General features: G+C 56.9%; 1 protein-coding gene and 1 long non-coding RNA gene across 2 annotated transcripts in view; one reads left to right on the top strand and one right to left on the bottom strand.

Annotated features, from left to right (window-relative positions):
- Window positions 1–10,715, top strand: part of LIPE (lipase E, hormone sensitive type) — a 27,604-nt gene extending 16,889 nt beyond the window's left edge. Inside the window, exons 2-10 of the mRNA XM_050768404.1 lie at window positions 1,014–1,549; window positions 3,633–3,723; window positions 3,834–3,979; window positions 4,164–4,349; window positions 4,487–4,781; window positions 5,891–6,118; window positions 6,703–6,879; window positions 9,175–9,599; window positions 10,130–10,715. Coding sequence (XP_050624361.1) covers window positions 1,014–1,549; window positions 3,633–3,723; window positions 3,834–3,979; window positions 4,164–4,349; window positions 4,487–4,781; window positions 5,891–6,118; window positions 6,703–6,879; window positions 9,175–9,599; window positions 10,130–10,363 — 2,318 coding nt within the window. The 3' untranslated portion in view covers window positions 10,364–10,715. The remainder of the gene's footprint in view (window positions 1–1,013; window positions 1,550–3,632; window positions 3,724–3,833; window positions 3,980–4,163; window positions 4,350–4,486; window positions 4,782–5,890; window positions 6,119–6,702; window positions 6,880–9,174; window positions 9,600–10,129) is intronic.
- Window positions 3,513–16,239, bottom strand: LOC126941811 (uncharacterized). The gene is made up of 2 exons (XR_007721432.1): window positions 16,143–16,239; window positions 3,513–3,697 (listed from the first exon to the last, which is right to left on the bottom strand). It is a non-coding gene; the product is annotated as an uncharacterized LOC126941811 (long non-coding RNA).

Below are 16,239 nucleotides of genomic sequence, written 5' to 3'. Positions count from 1 at the left end.
CAAACACACAGAAAGCTCTCAGCCCGGGACCTGCACGGATATGCTCAAGGTCGATAACAGCGATGAGTATCGCTGTTCCAGGCAGGGGAGGAGGGCTGGCCATGCAACCCAGGACCCGTGGACAAGGCTGAAGGCCAGGGGACCCCACTGGGGGAGAAGCAAGACTGAGTTTTTGGGATCTCTCAGAGAAACAGGGAGGGAACTGGGATTTAGAGGGGCTTCCACAGCCAGACTTGAAGAATGAGGAATGACTCATCAGTGAAGTCTAGAATTGTGAACTCCTGAGTTCAGGGAGAGCTGCGCTTGGGGACCAGGGTCCGGAGAGATGGGAATGGGAGGACTCGGGCTGAACTCTCCCAAATGTTGTTGGAGGGGAAGGGCCTGTGGGTAGCACTTGGGGCCTAAGAAGGAAAGATGGGATGGGTCCTGAGAGTGGGGACCAACTGGAGGTCTAGACTTCTTGGAATCTAGGAGAAGGAGTCTTGGGCCCCAGGAGAGTTCATGGAAACAGGTGCCTGGACTCTTGGGTCCCTGGAAGGAAGAAAGGACTGGCAGCCTCCTGGATCATAGGAGAGATGAATGAGTTAGGGAAGCAGAGTCATGTGGGCTCAGGGAATGTCTGGATTCCTGGGTCCGAGGGATAGGAGGCCAGGGCAGCAAGTTTCTGAGTCCCAAAGAGGTGACAGCAGGGGCTCCTGGATCCTGAAGAGGAAGGGTCTGGGGCTTGGACTCCTGAGTCTGAGGGAGGAGGAGATGAGGGCCCAAACTACTGGCTCCTGAGGAGGGACAAAGGCACTGGGAACTGGGGCCCCAAACTTCTGATTCCTAGAGACAAGAGGGTGACCTCTTGTGTCGAAAGGAGGAGGAACCTGGGGTCCTGGGCTCCTGGAACTGAAATAAGACAGTGCTGGGGTCTGAAGGAGGAGCGGATAAGCTATGGCCCAGACTCCTGGGCTCCAGCTGAGCAAGGCTTGGTCCAGCCCCGCCTAACAGGCCTCCCCACCTACCCACAGCCTCGAAGCTCATCTACAACATGGACCTGCACACAATGACACAGTCGCTGGTGACTCTGGCAGAGGACAACATAGCCTTCTTCTCGAGCCAGGGTCCTGGGGAAACCGCCCAGCGGCTGTCAGGCGTTTTTGCCGGTGTGCGGGAGCAGGCACTGGGGCTGGAGCCGGCCCTGGGCCGCCTGCTGGGTGTGGCACACCTCTTTGACCTGGACCCAGAGACACCCGCCAATGGGTACCGCAGCCTGGTGCACACAGCCCGCTGCTGCGTGGCACACCTCCTGCACAAATCCCGCTATGTGGCCTCCAACCGCCGCAGCATCTTCTTCCGCACCAACCACAACCTGGCCGAGCTGGAGGCTTACCTGGCTGCCCTCACCCAGCTCCGCGCTCTGGTCTACTACGCCCAGCGCCTGCTGGTTACCAATCAGCCGGGGGTGCTCTTCTTTGAGGGCGACGAGGGGCTCACCGCCGACTTCCTCCGGGAGTATGTTACGCTGCATAAGGGATGCTTCTATGGCCGCTGCCTGGGCTTCCAGGTGAGCCCCCTGCCCCGTGCCCCGTGCCCTGTGCCCCTCTGGGCCCACGATGAAGGCACCTGGTGGCCCCTGGCCTGGCCTATAATATGGTAAAGTAACCACAGTGGTCAGCATTATCGGACTCAGCAAACAGCAGGTACAGAAAGGGGAAGTTGGCTGGAGCTGAGACAGAGCTGCACCAGGGGTCTCAAACTCATGGGCCCTAGGTCATATCTGCTGGGTAGTAAGAAATCCAACTTGCAGAGCTTTTTCACCAGGATATCCACTACTCTCTGTTGTCCTACACACAGGAGATACATTCACTCTGTTACCTGTCTGGCCCCTGAAGTCACTTGAGGTTGAGACCCCTCAGGGAGGGATCTGGAGCCATGTGACCCTGTAGTCTTTCTGGCCCTCTCTGGGCCTCCCCTCGCCTCAGCCTCCCCCTCCCACCCCATGTCTCCAGGCTTCCCTGCAGGCTAGCCTGTTCTCAGCAACCCAGCCCAGGTGTTCCTGGAAACCTCCCCTCACCAGGGCTGAACCCACGAGTATTGATCAGCCCAGCTGGGCCAGCCAGCTCCTCCCTGTGTCCCAGCTGTGACCCTAGAGTCATGAGAAAGAGATCCTGGGGCTGCCCGAACCAGCATCCCAGCCATAATAGCCAGGCATTCAGGTGCCCTCTGGCCTACTGGGCACCTGGCCAGGGGCAGGGCCCAGCTCTGCTTTGGTACAGGGCAGTCTCCCCTCTAAAATGTCAGCCTCTGGGAGGGCAGAGGCCTCCCCTATCTTGGTCACTGGACCAGCCCGGTGTCTAGCATGCAGTAGGACCTTGGCCAGTGTAGAGTGAACACAAGAATGCACCAGTCCCTTGCCTTGGCCTCCTGTGGCTCCATTTCCTCTGATCCTGTGTCCCCATTGTCTTGTGTTTTTTTGGTTTGTTTTTTTTTTTTTTTTTGTATTTTGTTTAATAGGGATGGGGTTTCATCACGTTGGCCAGGCTGGTCTCAAACTCCTGACCTCAAGTGATCCGCCCGCCTAGGCCTCCCAAAGTGCTGGGTTTACAGGCATGAGCCACCGCACCCGGCCCCCACCATCTTTCCTTAACTGCCTGTCTGCTCCCAAAGTGCTGGGTTTACAGGCATGAGCCACCGCACCCAGCCCCCACCATCTTTCCTTAACTGCCTGTCTGCTCTGTCAGACGCTGTCTCCCCCTTCCCCTGTGGTGGCCGGCTGGCCCCATGTCTAGGCCTCAGTCACCCTCTCTGGCTGTCTTTCTGCCTCAGGTCCCTGTGCCTGGGGGGCTGTCTCTGGCCATCTCCCTGTTCCTGTCTTCCAGCTGCCCCCTCTCCCCATCCATCCTCTCTCTGACTTTCAGGAAGTCCCTGCACCATCCTACTCCCCACCTCACAGCCTACCAGTGGCACCACCCTGCACTGAGAATGAAATCCAAATTCCTCTGCCCAGGACCTGCATGAGCCCCCTTTGCCTCTCCAGTGTCACTGCCTGCCCCTCTCCCCACTGCTCACTCTGCTCCAGCCACACTGGCCTCCTGGCTGTCGCTACCCAGGTCAAGCACCAAGCATGAGCTCACCTTTTTTTTTTTGAGACGGAGTCTCACTCTGTTGCCCAGGCTGGAGTGCAGTGGTGTGATCTCCACTCACTGCAACCTCTGCCTCCCTGGCTCAAGCGATTCTCCTGCCTCAGTCTCCTAGGAGCTCACCTTTAAGCCTTCACGCTCTCTGTGCCCTGTGCAGGGAACACCCTCCCCTCGCTTCAGTCAGATCTCTCCTCCGAGACCCGCTAAGTAGCCTGACCCCTAGTCATCGCTCGTGTCCTCTCCACTTACTGCCTTTTTTTTTTCTCAAACCATTCGTCATTCCTTGTTTTGATACTGTGCATGGCTTTGCTTGTCTGCTGATCATTTGTTTTCCGTTTGAGAACATCAGGTCCTTGAACCAGGTGAGAGCTATGCCCAGCACACAGTAGGAGCTCATGAAACATTTACTCAATGAACGTGTCTTCCCTGCACATCCCTGTGCCTCGCTCCTGCCCTGTCCCCATCCCTCTCCTGAGCGGTGGGTGACGCAGCCGCGTCTCTCCACAGTTCACACCTGCCATCCGGCCATTCCTGCAGACCATCTCCATTGGGCTGGTGTCCTTCGGAGAGCACTACAAACGCAACGAGACAGGCCTCAGTGAGTCCCAGCCGGGTTCTACTCGCAGCCTACCCTCCTGGCCCTCCTCCCCACTCCTGCCCAAGTAGCCTGACCCACTGGGGCTCCCTGACACCCCTTCCGAACCCCAGGTGTGGCCGCCAGCTCCCTCTTCACCAGCGGCCGCTTTGCCATCGACCCTGAGCTGCGTGGGGCTGAGTTTGAGCGGATCATACAGAACCTGGACGTGCACTTCTGGAAAGCCTTCTGGAACATCACCGAGATGGAAGTGCTATCGGTGAGGGCCTGTTACTGATGGGGACACTGAGGCCCAGAGACCCATCTGAGGCCACAGTAGGTCTCTGTGGGGCTCCAGGCCCAGGAATGGCACACAAGGGGAAAGACTGCGGATCAGAGGGAGGGGTGAAGGGCACCCCTGCAGGCAGACCCTCCCCAGCACCCCTTCTGTCCCCTCCCTCCAGTCTCTGGCCAACATGACATCGGCCACCGTCAGAGTAAGCCGCCTGCTCAGCCTGCCACCCGAAGCCTTTGAGATGCCGCTGACTGCTGACCCCACACTCACGGTCACCATCTCACCCCCACTGGCCCACACAGGCCCCGGGCCCGTCCTAGTCAGGCTCATCTCCTACGACCTGCGTGAAGGACAGGTAGGGTTTCAGCCTCAGCCAGGGACAGGGACACAGCCGAGAAGCATGGGCAGCCCCCGCCTTGGCATCCCCATGGAGGGGTGCAGCCCTGGCCAGCTCTCCCCAACCTCACACACCACCTCCCTCCTCACCCCCAGGACAGTGAGGAGCTCAGCAGCCTGGTAAAGTCCAACGGCCAACGGAGCCTGGAGCTGTGGCCGCGCCCCCAGCAGGCACCCCGCTCGCAGTCCCTGATAGTGCACTTCCACGGCGGTGGCTTCGTGGCCCAGACCTCCAAATCCCATGAGCCCTACCTCAAGAGCTGGGCCCAGGAGCTGGGCGCCCCCATCATCTCCATCGACTATTCCCTGGCCCCCGAGGCCCCCTTCCCCCGTGCGTTGGAGGAGTGCTTCTTCGCCTACTGCTGGGCCATCAAGCACTGCGCCCTCCTTGGTGAGCCTCAGACTCCCACAGCCACCTGCATCTGCTCCCATCCTGCCCAGCCTGCTTCAAGCTCCTCCAGCCTCAGCCTCACACTTTCTACCTTCCTCATCCCCACACCTCCCAGCTCCTGCTCACCCAGGTCCTGCCCAATCTTCCGCCTCAGCCAGTTTATCCTCTGTCCCCGACTGTGGCACCCAGACTCTCCATCTCCTCCACCTCCACTTCCCACCCACCGTCCTGTCTCCTTGGGCCTCTGCCATCCCCCTCTGGTAGCTCCAGGCCCTGCTTTCCTGTCCTGCCAGCCTCCTGGCCCACAGTCCAGCTTCTCTGACCTCCCTCTTTGAAGATCAGCATCTTGGGAGGACACTGAGGCACAGAGCAGGGTGTGGCCATGCCCCAGAGCATAGAGCCTGCAGCCCAGGCCCTCTGTGCTGAGCCTGAACCCTGACCTTCCATTCCCATCCTCTGAGGCCCCCCTCCTGCAACAGGTCTGAGCTCGGCTCGCCTTCCCCACCACCTGCCCTCGCTGCTCCCAATCTCCAGCCCCGACAGACTTTCCCAGCACTTCCCTGCGCCTCCAGGTCCTGAGTCATCCTGATCCTCTGTCTACCACATGAGCCCAAATCTGTGCCTCAGTCTGCCAGTCTCTAAAACTGCAGTCTGCTGGCCGGGCGCGGTGGCTCAAGCCTGTAATCCCAGCACTTTGGGAGGCCGAGACGGGCGGATCACGAGGTCAGGAGATCGAGACCATCCTGGCTAACACAATGAAACCCCGTCTCCACTAAAAATACAAAAAAATTAGCCGGGCGTGGTGGCGGCGCCAGTAGTCCCAGCTACTTGGGAGGCTGAGGCAGGAGAATGGCGGGAACCCGGGAGGCGGAGCTTGCAGTGAGCCGAGATCGCGCCACTGCACTCCAGCCTGGGCGACAGAGGGAGACTCCGCCTCAAAAAAAAAAAAAAAAAAAAAAAAAAAAAAAAACTGCAGTCTGCTAGGCCTTGGAGTGCCCCACACCCCACCTTGGAGAGCCCAGTTCTCCCAGCTTGAGTTCCTCCCTACCCTCCCTCCCCAGTCTCCTGCCCCTGCCAGGCTGTAACCAACCACCCCTCTCCCAAACCAGGCTCAACAGGGGAACGAATCTGCCTTGCGGGGGACAGTGCAGGCGGGAACCTCTGCTTCACCGTGGCTCTTCGGGCAGCAGCCTACGGGGTGCGGGTGCCAGATGGCATCATGGCAGCCTACCCGGCCACAATGCTGCAGCCTGCCGCCTCTCCCTCCCGCCTGCTGAGCCTCATGGACCCCCTGCTGCCCCTCAGCGTGCTCTCCAAGTGTGTCAGTGCCTATGCTGGTGAGGCCCACACCCTCAGCAGGGAAACAGGACTGCATGGATATCTGGGTCCTGCAGGGATGGGCTGGGGACCGGGACTCCTGTGACTGAGGAAGGAGAGGCCAGGCAGAGGAATCCAAGACTCCTTGTCCCTTTTGTGTGTGTGTGTGTGTGTGTGTGTGTGAGAGAGAGAGAGAGAGAGGGAGAGACAAGGTCTCGTGTCGCTCAGGCTGAGTGCAGTGGCTCAAACACACCTCACTGCAGCCTCGACCTCCCAGGCTGAAGCAATCATCCTGCCTCAGCTTCCCAAGTAGCTGGGACTACAGGCGTGCACCACCACGCCCATACCCACGCCCAGCTAATTTTTGTTTTTCGCTATGTTGCCCAGGCTGGTCTTGAACTCCTGAGCTCAAGCCATCCTCTCGCCTTGGCCTCCCAAAGTACTAGGACTATAGGAGTGAGCTACTGCGCCCAGACTCCTTATCCCTTTTGAAGCAATTGGATATTCTCACGTCCCTGGGGCCACAGATGCCTGAAGTTCTGGGTGTTAAGACTGGGCCCAGAAAGAGAGGAAAACAACTCAGCTCCCCACATATACTCTGCAGGTGCAAAGACAGAAGACCACTCCAACTCAGACCAGAAAGCCCTAGGCATGATAGGGCTGGTGCGGCGGGACACAGCCCTGCTCCTTCGAGACTTCCGTCTGGGTGCCTCCTCATGGCTCAACTCCTTCCTGGAGTTAAGTGGGCGCAAGTCTCAAAAGATGTCAGAGCCCATAGCAGGTGAGTGATTCACTCCCATCACCTGCCCAGCCAGGGTGGGCAGAAGGGACAGCCTAGCACAGCAAAAGTCCCAGGGAAGATGCTGGGCATGGTGGTTCAGGCCTGCAATCCCAGCACTTTGGGAGGCTGAGGTGGGCAGATCACTTGAGGTCAGGAGTTCAAGACCAGCCTGGTCAACATGACAAAACCCTGTCTCTAGTAAAAATACAAAAAAAATTAGCCGGGTGTGGTGGCACACGCCTGTAATCCCAGCACTTTGGGAGGCCAAGGTGGGCAGATCACTTGAGGTCAGGAGTTCAAGACCAGCCTGGCCAACATGGCAAAATCCCTTCTCTACAAAAAAATACAAAAATTAGCAGGGTGTGGTGGTGTACACCTGTAGTCCCAGCTAGCAGGGAGGCTGAAGCCTATGAGAATCACTTGAACCTGGGTAGCAGAGATTGCAGTGAGCCAAGATTGAGCCTCTATACTCCAGCCTGGGCAACACAGTGATACCTTGTCTCAAAAAAAATTTTTTTAAAAGAGTACCCTTACTGGGCTGTGGTGAGGTCTGCCTCCACCCATTTGGGTCAAGTGGCCAGCACAATACGTGGCACCCAGTAGGTGCTATTAGAAGATGCCAACACCCCTGGTGTGCCCATTCTGTCCCAGTGACCCTCTGGGCCACAGAGCACTTAAGTAGTTACTATCACATTGTTTTGCACCTCGCCTTCGTGGATTTATAAAGACAAGTAAGGCTGGGTGTGGTGGCTCACGCCTGTAATCCCAACACTTTGGGAAGCCGAGGCCGGCGGATCACTTGAGGTTAGGAGTTCAAGACCAGCTTGGCCAACATAGTGAGACCCCATCTCTATTAAAAATACAAAAATTGGCCAGGCGCGATGGCTCATGCCTGTAATCTCAGCACTTTAGGAGGCTAAGGCGGGCGGATCACAAGGTCAGAAGTTCAAGACCAGCCTGACCAACATGGTGAAACCCCGTCTCTACTAAAAATACAAAAATTAGCCAAGTGTGGTGGCAGGCGCCTGTAATCCCAGCTACTCAGGAGGCTGAGGCAGGAGAATCGCTTGAACCCAGAAGGCGAGGTTGCAGTGAGCCGAGATTACACCACTGCACTCGAGCCTGGGTGACAAAGTGAGACTCTGTCTCAAAAAAAATAAAAGTTAGCTGGACATGGTGGCACACCTGTAATCACAGCTACTCAGGAGGCTGTGACAGGAGAATTGCTTGAACCCAGGAGGCGGAGGGTGCAGTGAGCTGAGATCGCATCACTGCACTCCAGCCTGGGCAACAGAGCAAGACTCCATCTCAACAAAAAAAAAAAAAGAAGTAAAAAACTGAAGCTGTAGGGTCTTGGCTCTCGTGGTAGGCAGTGTGGGTCTGATAAAATGAACAGATCTGAGGCCAAGCTGGGCACACCAGGTGGGCTGAAAGTATATCTTTAGCATCATTTGGGCACTTGCTTGCCTAGTCATGTGAAGGGATAAAACTGAAGAACACAAAGGAAATTTGGGGAAGCAGATCCATGTTGGCTACAGGTGCCAGACCCCTAAGAATTGGATACACGCTGGAGACTTGTTAGCTCCCTGTGAACAGAGCCTTCCTTCAAGCCACTGGGCCTGCTCACTATTCAAGTCACTTTGATCCATTTACACCCTGTGGTAAGTGTAATCCCAGCACTTTGGGAGGCCTGGCCAACATGGCAAAACCCCGTCTCTGCTAAAAAAAAAAAAACCACAAAAATTAGCTGGGCATGGTGGCACATGTCTATGGTCCCAGCTACTCGGGAAGCTGAGGCACGAGAATCACTTGAACCTGGGAGGTGGAGGATGCAGTGAGCCATGTTCTCGCCACTGCCCTCCAGCCTGGGTGACAGAGCGAGACTTTGTCTCAAAAAAAAAAAAAAAAAAAAAAACTGATATACTGTGATTCCCAGTGGGTAGCAGTACCTAATCCCACATCTTAACCCACTGAGTCCTGCCACCTATGAACCAAGGACTATTTTCATTTCCTTGATCTAGAAGAAAAAATAAGTTCCTAGAAGTAAACTGCACCTAACCTTCCCAGTCACACACACACACACACATTCTTCACTAGGACACACAGCCCCACTGCCAAGACCCCTGCCCCCATGACCACCTGGGGCATCTGGAACTCCACCCATCCCCTAGGCGAGAGTCTGGGGAAACAGCCTTTCACAGCCCTCCACAGGTGACTGCCCTTCCCATTGCATTCCCTGCCAGCCACACACACCCAAACTAACGGAGCCAGGCCTATCTGCTCCCCCTCTCTCAGAGCCGATGCGCCGCAGTGTGTCTGAAGCAGCGCTGGCCCAGCCCCAGGGCCCACTGGGCACAGATTCCCTCAAGAACCTGACCCTGAGGGACTTGAGCCAGAGGGGAAACTCCGAGACGTTGTCGGACACCCCCGAGATGTCGCTGTCAGCTGAGACACTTAGCTCCTCCACACCCTCCGATGTCAACTTCTTGTTACCGCCTGAGGATGCAGAGGAAGAGGCTGAGGCCAAAAATAAGCTGAGCCCCATGGACAGAGGCCTGGGCGTCAATGCCGCCTTCCCCGAGGGTTTCCACCCACGACGTTCCAGCCAGGGTGCAACACAGATGCCCCTCTACTCCTCGCCTGTAGTCAAGAACCCCTTCATGTCGCCACTGTTGGCACCCGACAGCATGCTCAAGAGCCTGCCACCTGTGCACATCGTGGTGAGTGCCAGAGGGGGCCGGCACAGGTGCATTTAGAGAGGAGCAGGGCACCCAGGGAGGAGCGGGACCGGGCACAGGTGCACCTGGGAAAGACAGCTCTGGAGTGGGGAGAAAGGGACAGGCGTGTGCCCAGGAGAGAACAATGCCCCGAACAAACGGGAGGAGGACAGGAGTCAGGGCTGCCTCCGTTTTATTTTGCAATTTTGAGTACCAAGAGACAGGATCAGTGGGGCAGCCCCTTGGACTTGGAGAATCAAGAGGGAAAAAAGGTGGGTTTGGCGGGGTGGGGAGGGAGAGGTTGGACAGAGGCCAGGGAGCGCAGTTCAAGTCATTCTCCCTTCCTTCCCACCACTCCCCCACTTCCCTCATTCTCTCCCCAACTCCTCACCCACCATGTCTCCTGCCTCCGTCCACCCCTGTCTGTATCCATATTTCCTGCTCCCTTTGTTCATCAAACCCCTCCTCGCTCTACCTGACCCCGGTCTGTCGGTCCCCCACCCTCTCTCCACGTCCGTCCTGCTGTCCCGTAGGCGTGCGCGCTGGACCCCATGCTGGACGACTCGGTCATGTTCGCGCGGCGACTGCGCAACCTGGGCCAGCCGGTGACGCTGCGCGTGGTGGAAGACCTGCCACACGGCTTCCTGACCCTGGCGGCGCTATGCCGCGAGACGCGCCAGGCCGCGGAGCTGTGCGTGGAGCGCATCCGCCTCGTCCTCACTCCGCCTGCCGCGCCCGCGCCCGCGCCCGCCCCACCTCTGGTCTGAGCCGCCCGCCGGATCCGGGCTGCGCGGGGAGACGGGGGCTGCGGGGGGCGACACTAAAAGCCTGCTGTTCCCATCTGCGCCGGCCTCCGTCATGAATGCGCTCCGGGCCGGGCGGGTGGGGGCGCGGGCTGTGCCTTACTTAAGTCGGGGGTGGCAAGGGGGCGGGGCGGGGGCCCGAAAGCAGAGACCCCCGCCACGGGGAGGGGGACGCGCACACACACCGGTCACCGAGACGGCTGGACCTGCACACCACCGCTACCTTCTGCTGCTGCTGTGACCGCCGCAGGGACGGGGACTGGCCCTCCCTTGCAGGTCGGTTTGTCTGTCTGTTGTAAATAAAAGTATTTAATTAGTTTGGCCTCTCTCAAATACGGTGGGGTATTTGCCCACCAGGGGGCAGCATCGGACTCAAGCGGCTGGGAACCAAGAAACCTGGGATGAGGAAGGAGTGTGGGGGCCTGGATTCTTGGGACCAGAAGGGAGTGGACTTCCTGGTAACCCAGACCCACCTCCCCTCGGACTTCATCCAGGTATACTGCCAGGAGATGCTGGGTCCTCAGATCCCCCCCTTGAAGACCTTCGGTTAGCTGGACTCGCTCTGGTCCCAGGGAGACCAGGCTCAGCATACATCGGGGGAAATAAAAGTTAAAAATAGGCCGGGCGCGGTGGCTCACGCCTGTAATCCCAGCACTTTGGAAGGCCGAGGCGGGCGGATCACAAGGTCAGCAGATCGAGACCATGGTGAAACCCCGTCTCTACTAAAAATAGAAAAAATTAGCCGGGCGCAGTGGCGGACGCCTGTGGTCCCAGCTACTGGGGAGGCTGAGGCAGGAGAATGGCGTGAACCCGGGAGGCGGAGCTTGCAGTGAGCCGAGATTGCGCCACTGCACTCCAGCCTGGGCGACAGAGCGAGACTCCGTCTCAAAAAAAAAAAAAAAAAAAAAAAAAAAAAGTTGGCCGGGCGCGGTGGCTCAAGCCTGTAATCCCAGCACTTTGGGAGGCCGAGACGGGCGGATCACGAGGTCAGGAGATCGAGACCATCCTGGCTAACACGGTGAAACCCCGTCTCTACTAAAAAATACAAAAATCTAGCCGGGCGAGGTGGCGGGCGCCTGTAGTCCCAGCTGCTCGGGAGGCTGAGGCAGGAGAATGGCGTAAACCCGGGAGGCGGAGTTTGCAGTGAGCTGAGATCCGGCCACTGCAGTCCAGCCTGGGCAACAGAGCAAGACTCCGTCTCAAAAAAAAAAAAAAAGTTAAAAATTATGTCTTGGGTCTCAAAGGCTCCAGTGACCCAAACACCCTACAGAACTGGAGCAAAGTCAGCAGGAAACCAGAAACAAACTGGCACTCAAAATACTATAAATGCTGCCAGCCACAGAGGTTCACGCCTGTAATCCCAGCACTTTGAGAGGCAAGACAGGAGGATGGCTTGAGTCCAGGAGTTTGAGACCAGCCTGGGCAACATAGACCAGTCTCTACAAAAACATTTAAAAATTAGTCGGGCGTGGTGGCACACCCCTGCAGTCCTAGCTCCTCAGGAGGGTGAGACAGGAGAATCACTTAAGCCCAGGAGTTCGAGGTTGCAGTGAGCTATGATCGCACCACTGCACTCCAACTTGGGCAAGAGTGAGACCCTTTTTCCAAAAAAACAAAAACTGGAAATGCAAGCTCTGTCCAGCTGTGACAATCAGCTCTTGGACCAACTCTCTGGCCCCTTGTAAGCCCTGAGTTTGGAGTTGAGATGATTTATACCCAGGACGTTCCTTCAAAGGGCTTCTGATCCTGGATTCAGAGAGGGGGGAAGAACAGACACAGGCTGTCACAGTCCCCGGGGTTCCACCTGTGGTAGTCAGGGAGGGCTTCACAGAGGTAGTGATCTGAGCTTGACACTAAAGGATGAACAAAAGTCTGCTAGGAAGAAAAAACATTCCAGGTTGTGAGAGCCAGCTGGCAGTGATCAAAGCTGCCACCTGGCTAGAAAAAGCTTGCACCTGACCAGAAGGTCAGGTGCAAAGTGGGGAGGGGCGTGAAGGGCCTGGAGTGGTCAGCAGGAGCAGGGCCTGAAGAGCCTGGAGCATAATTTGGACTAAACTGGAGGGCAGTGGGGAGCCACCGGAGCGCTTTGAGCAGGAAAGGGCCAGGGTCAGCTCAGGGCACTAAAAGATTCTGCTGGGACACTGGGGGATGGACAGAGAAGGGCAAAACTGGAGTCCTGCAGGCCAAGAAGGAGGCCTGAGCTGGGGCAGGAGCTGTGAGGGTAGGGAGTGGAGGTGGAGCATCCCAGAGCCATAAAAGCTGGGAAGAACAGCACTTCCTGATGAGGTTACAGGACAGCAAGGGGACAGAGATGACACCTAGGTCTAGCCATGGGAGCAGGTGGACAGTGAAGCTGTCTCTTCAATAGGAGGAGGCCCAGGTGTGTGTGTGACACGTGAGACCTGCTGAGGGCCATTCTGGACATGATGAGTTGCAAGGTCTCAGGAAGACAATCCAGGAGGCAACAAGGGTCAGAAGTGCAGGCTGGGGCTGGGTGCGGTGGCTCATGCCTGTAATCCCAGCACTTTGGGAGGCCGTAGTGGGTGGATCACCTGAGGTCAGGAGTTCAAGACCAGCCCGGCCAACATGGCGAAACGCTGTCTCTACTAAAAATACAAAAATTAGCCGGGTGTGCTGGTACATACCTATAATCCCAACAAATTGGGAGGCTGAGGCAAGAGAATCGCTTGAACCTGGGAGGCAGAGGTTGCAGTGGGCTGAGACTATGCCACTGCACTCCAGCCTGGGCGACAGAATGAGACTCTGTCTCAAGAAAAAAAAAAACACACACACACACACAATGCAGTCTAGGTGGAGCCAAGGGACTGGAACCTTTCCAGGAAGCCTGGGCAGGTAGGACAAGCAACAAGAGGGCCAGGACAGAGACAGCCCTGAGGATCACGCCCCCAGTAAAGGGGTGGGCAAGGGTGGGCAGTGGAAGGCAAGGCTGGAGGGTTCTAAGGAGCAGCCGGAGAGAGAGGAAGCTGCCCAGGAAGGAGGATGTAGGGCGAAGGGAGTTTCAGGGAGTGGACCAGGTCAGATGAGGATTAAAATGTTATCCTCAGGTCTCAGCAATAGGCAGGTGACCTCAGTGACCTTGTCCAGAGCCACTGCAGGGTCATGGCGGTTGGGCAGCCAGACATAGTGCATTGAAGAGGGAGTGGAAGGTAAGGGATTGAGCCAGTGGGCGCCACAAGGGAGCTTGATACAAGGCGCCTGTGTTTAGAGATGCTGGACATGTTTGAATGCTGGAGGGGTGGGAGAGACTGAAGCTGCAGAAACAAGAAAGTGGTTTCCTGGGGGGTGGGTGAGAAGCAAGGGATCCTCAGCTCAAAGGTCCTCGTTCACCCAGCAAGTGACTTCTGAGTCAGGGCCTGTGCTGGGGCAGGGAGCCCCAGGGAGCTCCAGCCTGGGCGACAGAATGAGACTGTGTCTCAAAAAAAAAACACACACACACACAATGCAGTCTAGGTGGAGCCAAGGGACTGGAACCTTTCCAGGAAGCCTGGGCAGGTAGGACAAGCAGTTCTGTAGCCCAGAACTCTTCCTGAAGGTCCAGGTCCACTGGCCTGAGTCACTGCTCCCCTTGTCCAACTCATAGAACCCCTTGCTCACCTCTGTCCAAACAGTCACTACCCATCAACCTGTTCCTCTTTCCTGTCCCCACCTCAGGGATGGCTCCATTGTCCTCCAGGCCAGAGCTCTGGGTCTCATCCTGGACACCGCCTTGTCCCATAGCCCATCAATCCCCACTTTCTGTTCTCTCTGCTTCCGGAATCTCCTTATTTATTTATTTATTTATTTATTTATTTATTTATTTTTCTTTTTTTTTTTTTTTTTTTTTTTTTGAGACGGAGTCTCACTCTGTCGCCCATGCTGGAGTGCAGTGGCGCAGTCTCGGCTCACTGCAAGCTCTGCCTCCCGGGTTCACGCCATTCTCCTGCCTCAGCCTCCCAAGTAGCTGGGACTACAGGCGCCTGCCACCACGCCCGGCTAATTTTTTTGTATTTTTAGTAGAGACGGGGTTTCACTGTGTTAGCCAGGATGGTCTCGATCTCCTGACCTCGTGATCCGCCCGCCTCGGCCTCCCAAAGTGCTGGAGCCACCGCGCCCTGCCTATTTTTTCTTTTTCTTTTTTTTTTTTTTTTTTTTTTTTGGAGACAGGGTCTCACTGTTGTGCAGGTTGGAGTACAGTGGCATGATCTTGGCTCACTGCAGCCTCGACTTCCCGGGCTCAAGTGATCCTCCTGCCTAAGCCTCCTCAGTAGCTGGGACCACAGGCACGCACCACCACACCCGGTTTTTTTTGTCTGTTTGTTTGTTTGTTTGAGACAGAGTCTTACTCTGTCACCCAGGCTGGAGTGCAGTGGCACAATCTCAGCTCACTGCTGCAACCTCCGCCTCCCAGGTTCAAGCAATTTTCTGCCTCAGCCTCCTAAGTGGCTGGGATTACAGGTGCCCACCACCACGCCTGGCTAATTTTTTGTATTTTTAGTAAAGAGGGGGTTTCACCATCTTGGCCAGGCTGGTCTTGAACTCCTGACCTCGTGATCCACCCACCTTGGCCTCCCAAAGTGCTGGGACTACAGGCATGAGCCACCGTGCCCAGCCACACCCAACTAATTTTTTGTAGAGATGAGGCTGTCACTGTGCTGCCCAGGCTGGTCTTGAACTCCTGGCCTCAAGTGATCCTCCCACCTCAACCTCCCAAAATGCTAGGATTACAGACATGAGCCATGGCACCCAGTCTTGCCTCCTGAATCTCTATCTTATCCCCTCGGCCTCTTCCCTGATCCAGGCTCCACTCTCTCCTGCCTGAATCCCTGCCAGAGCCACCTCCTGGGCTACTGGCTTCCAGTCTCATTCCTCCAGTTCTGGTCCAACTATGACCTTGTCCTTCGCTACTCTCAACCCTTCCATGGCTCTCCACTACCCCCTCACCCTCAGGACAAACTCCAAGCTCCTCAGCGTGGCCTCTGCCCATCTTTTCAGCCTCCTCCAGCCTTACAGTTCCCCTGCTGGCCACACAGACTTGACTGGCCTTCCGCTTGGGCACCTGCGCACAGTACTACTCCTGCATGCCTCCCTGTCTTGGGTCACGCTGAAACACCCTCCCCACAACCACTTTGCAAACTGGCACCCCCACTTTGCCTGGCATCTCCTGCTCCTCCAAGATCCAGCTCCAATGGCCCCTCCCCTGGCAACCCTTTCCCGACCACGCCAAACTCAAAAAAGTCTCTCCTGGGCTCCCCACCGTCTCTGCACACCCATGCCCATCGATGTCCGTCCTCCCATCTGGCCCGGGCTCCTTGAGGGCACGACCCAGGCCTGACTTATCTTGGTCACCAGCATCGCCCAGCACAAGGCTTGGCACACCAGAAGCCTCAGGAAATGTTTGTCTAACTAAGTAATAGGTAGGAGAGTGTGTGAGTGAGTGGCTAGACGAGGGAATCCGTGAGTGAGTGGCTAGACAAGGGAATCCGTGAGTGAGGGAATTAAGGAGGGCAGGAAGGGCTGAACGGATGAGGAGCAGGAAGGCAGGAGCAGACGAGAATCAGGCGTAGGGTGTGAGGAACGGATGAATAACTGAGATCCAGCATCCCGGTCTCAGTTTCTCCAAGAAAGCAAGATGGGTTCGCCGGGACTGAGCTCCCCCCTCCGCCTCGAGCCTCACCAAGCCTCACGGTTTCCCACCCAAGCTATGTCCAGACTCCCAATACCAGGCGTGCTGGAAAGGGCTTACCCGGCCAGACCCGCAGAACCGGTTCCCTCGCGAGCCCGCTGGGCCCTCTGCGGAGTGGACCCGGATTCGGATCTCTCAGGTTCCGGGTCTATTGGCC

The sequence above is a fragment of the Macaca thibetana genome, chromosome 19, assembly GCF_024542745.1.
Source record: "Macaca thibetana thibetana isolate TM-01 chromosome 19, ASM2454274v1, whole genome shotgun sequence".
In the NCBI taxonomy this organism is placed as follows: domain Eukaryota; kingdom Metazoa; phylum Chordata; class Mammalia; order Primates; family Cercopithecidae; genus Macaca; species Macaca thibetana.
This window is presented reverse-complemented; position numbering and strand designations above follow the sequence as displayed.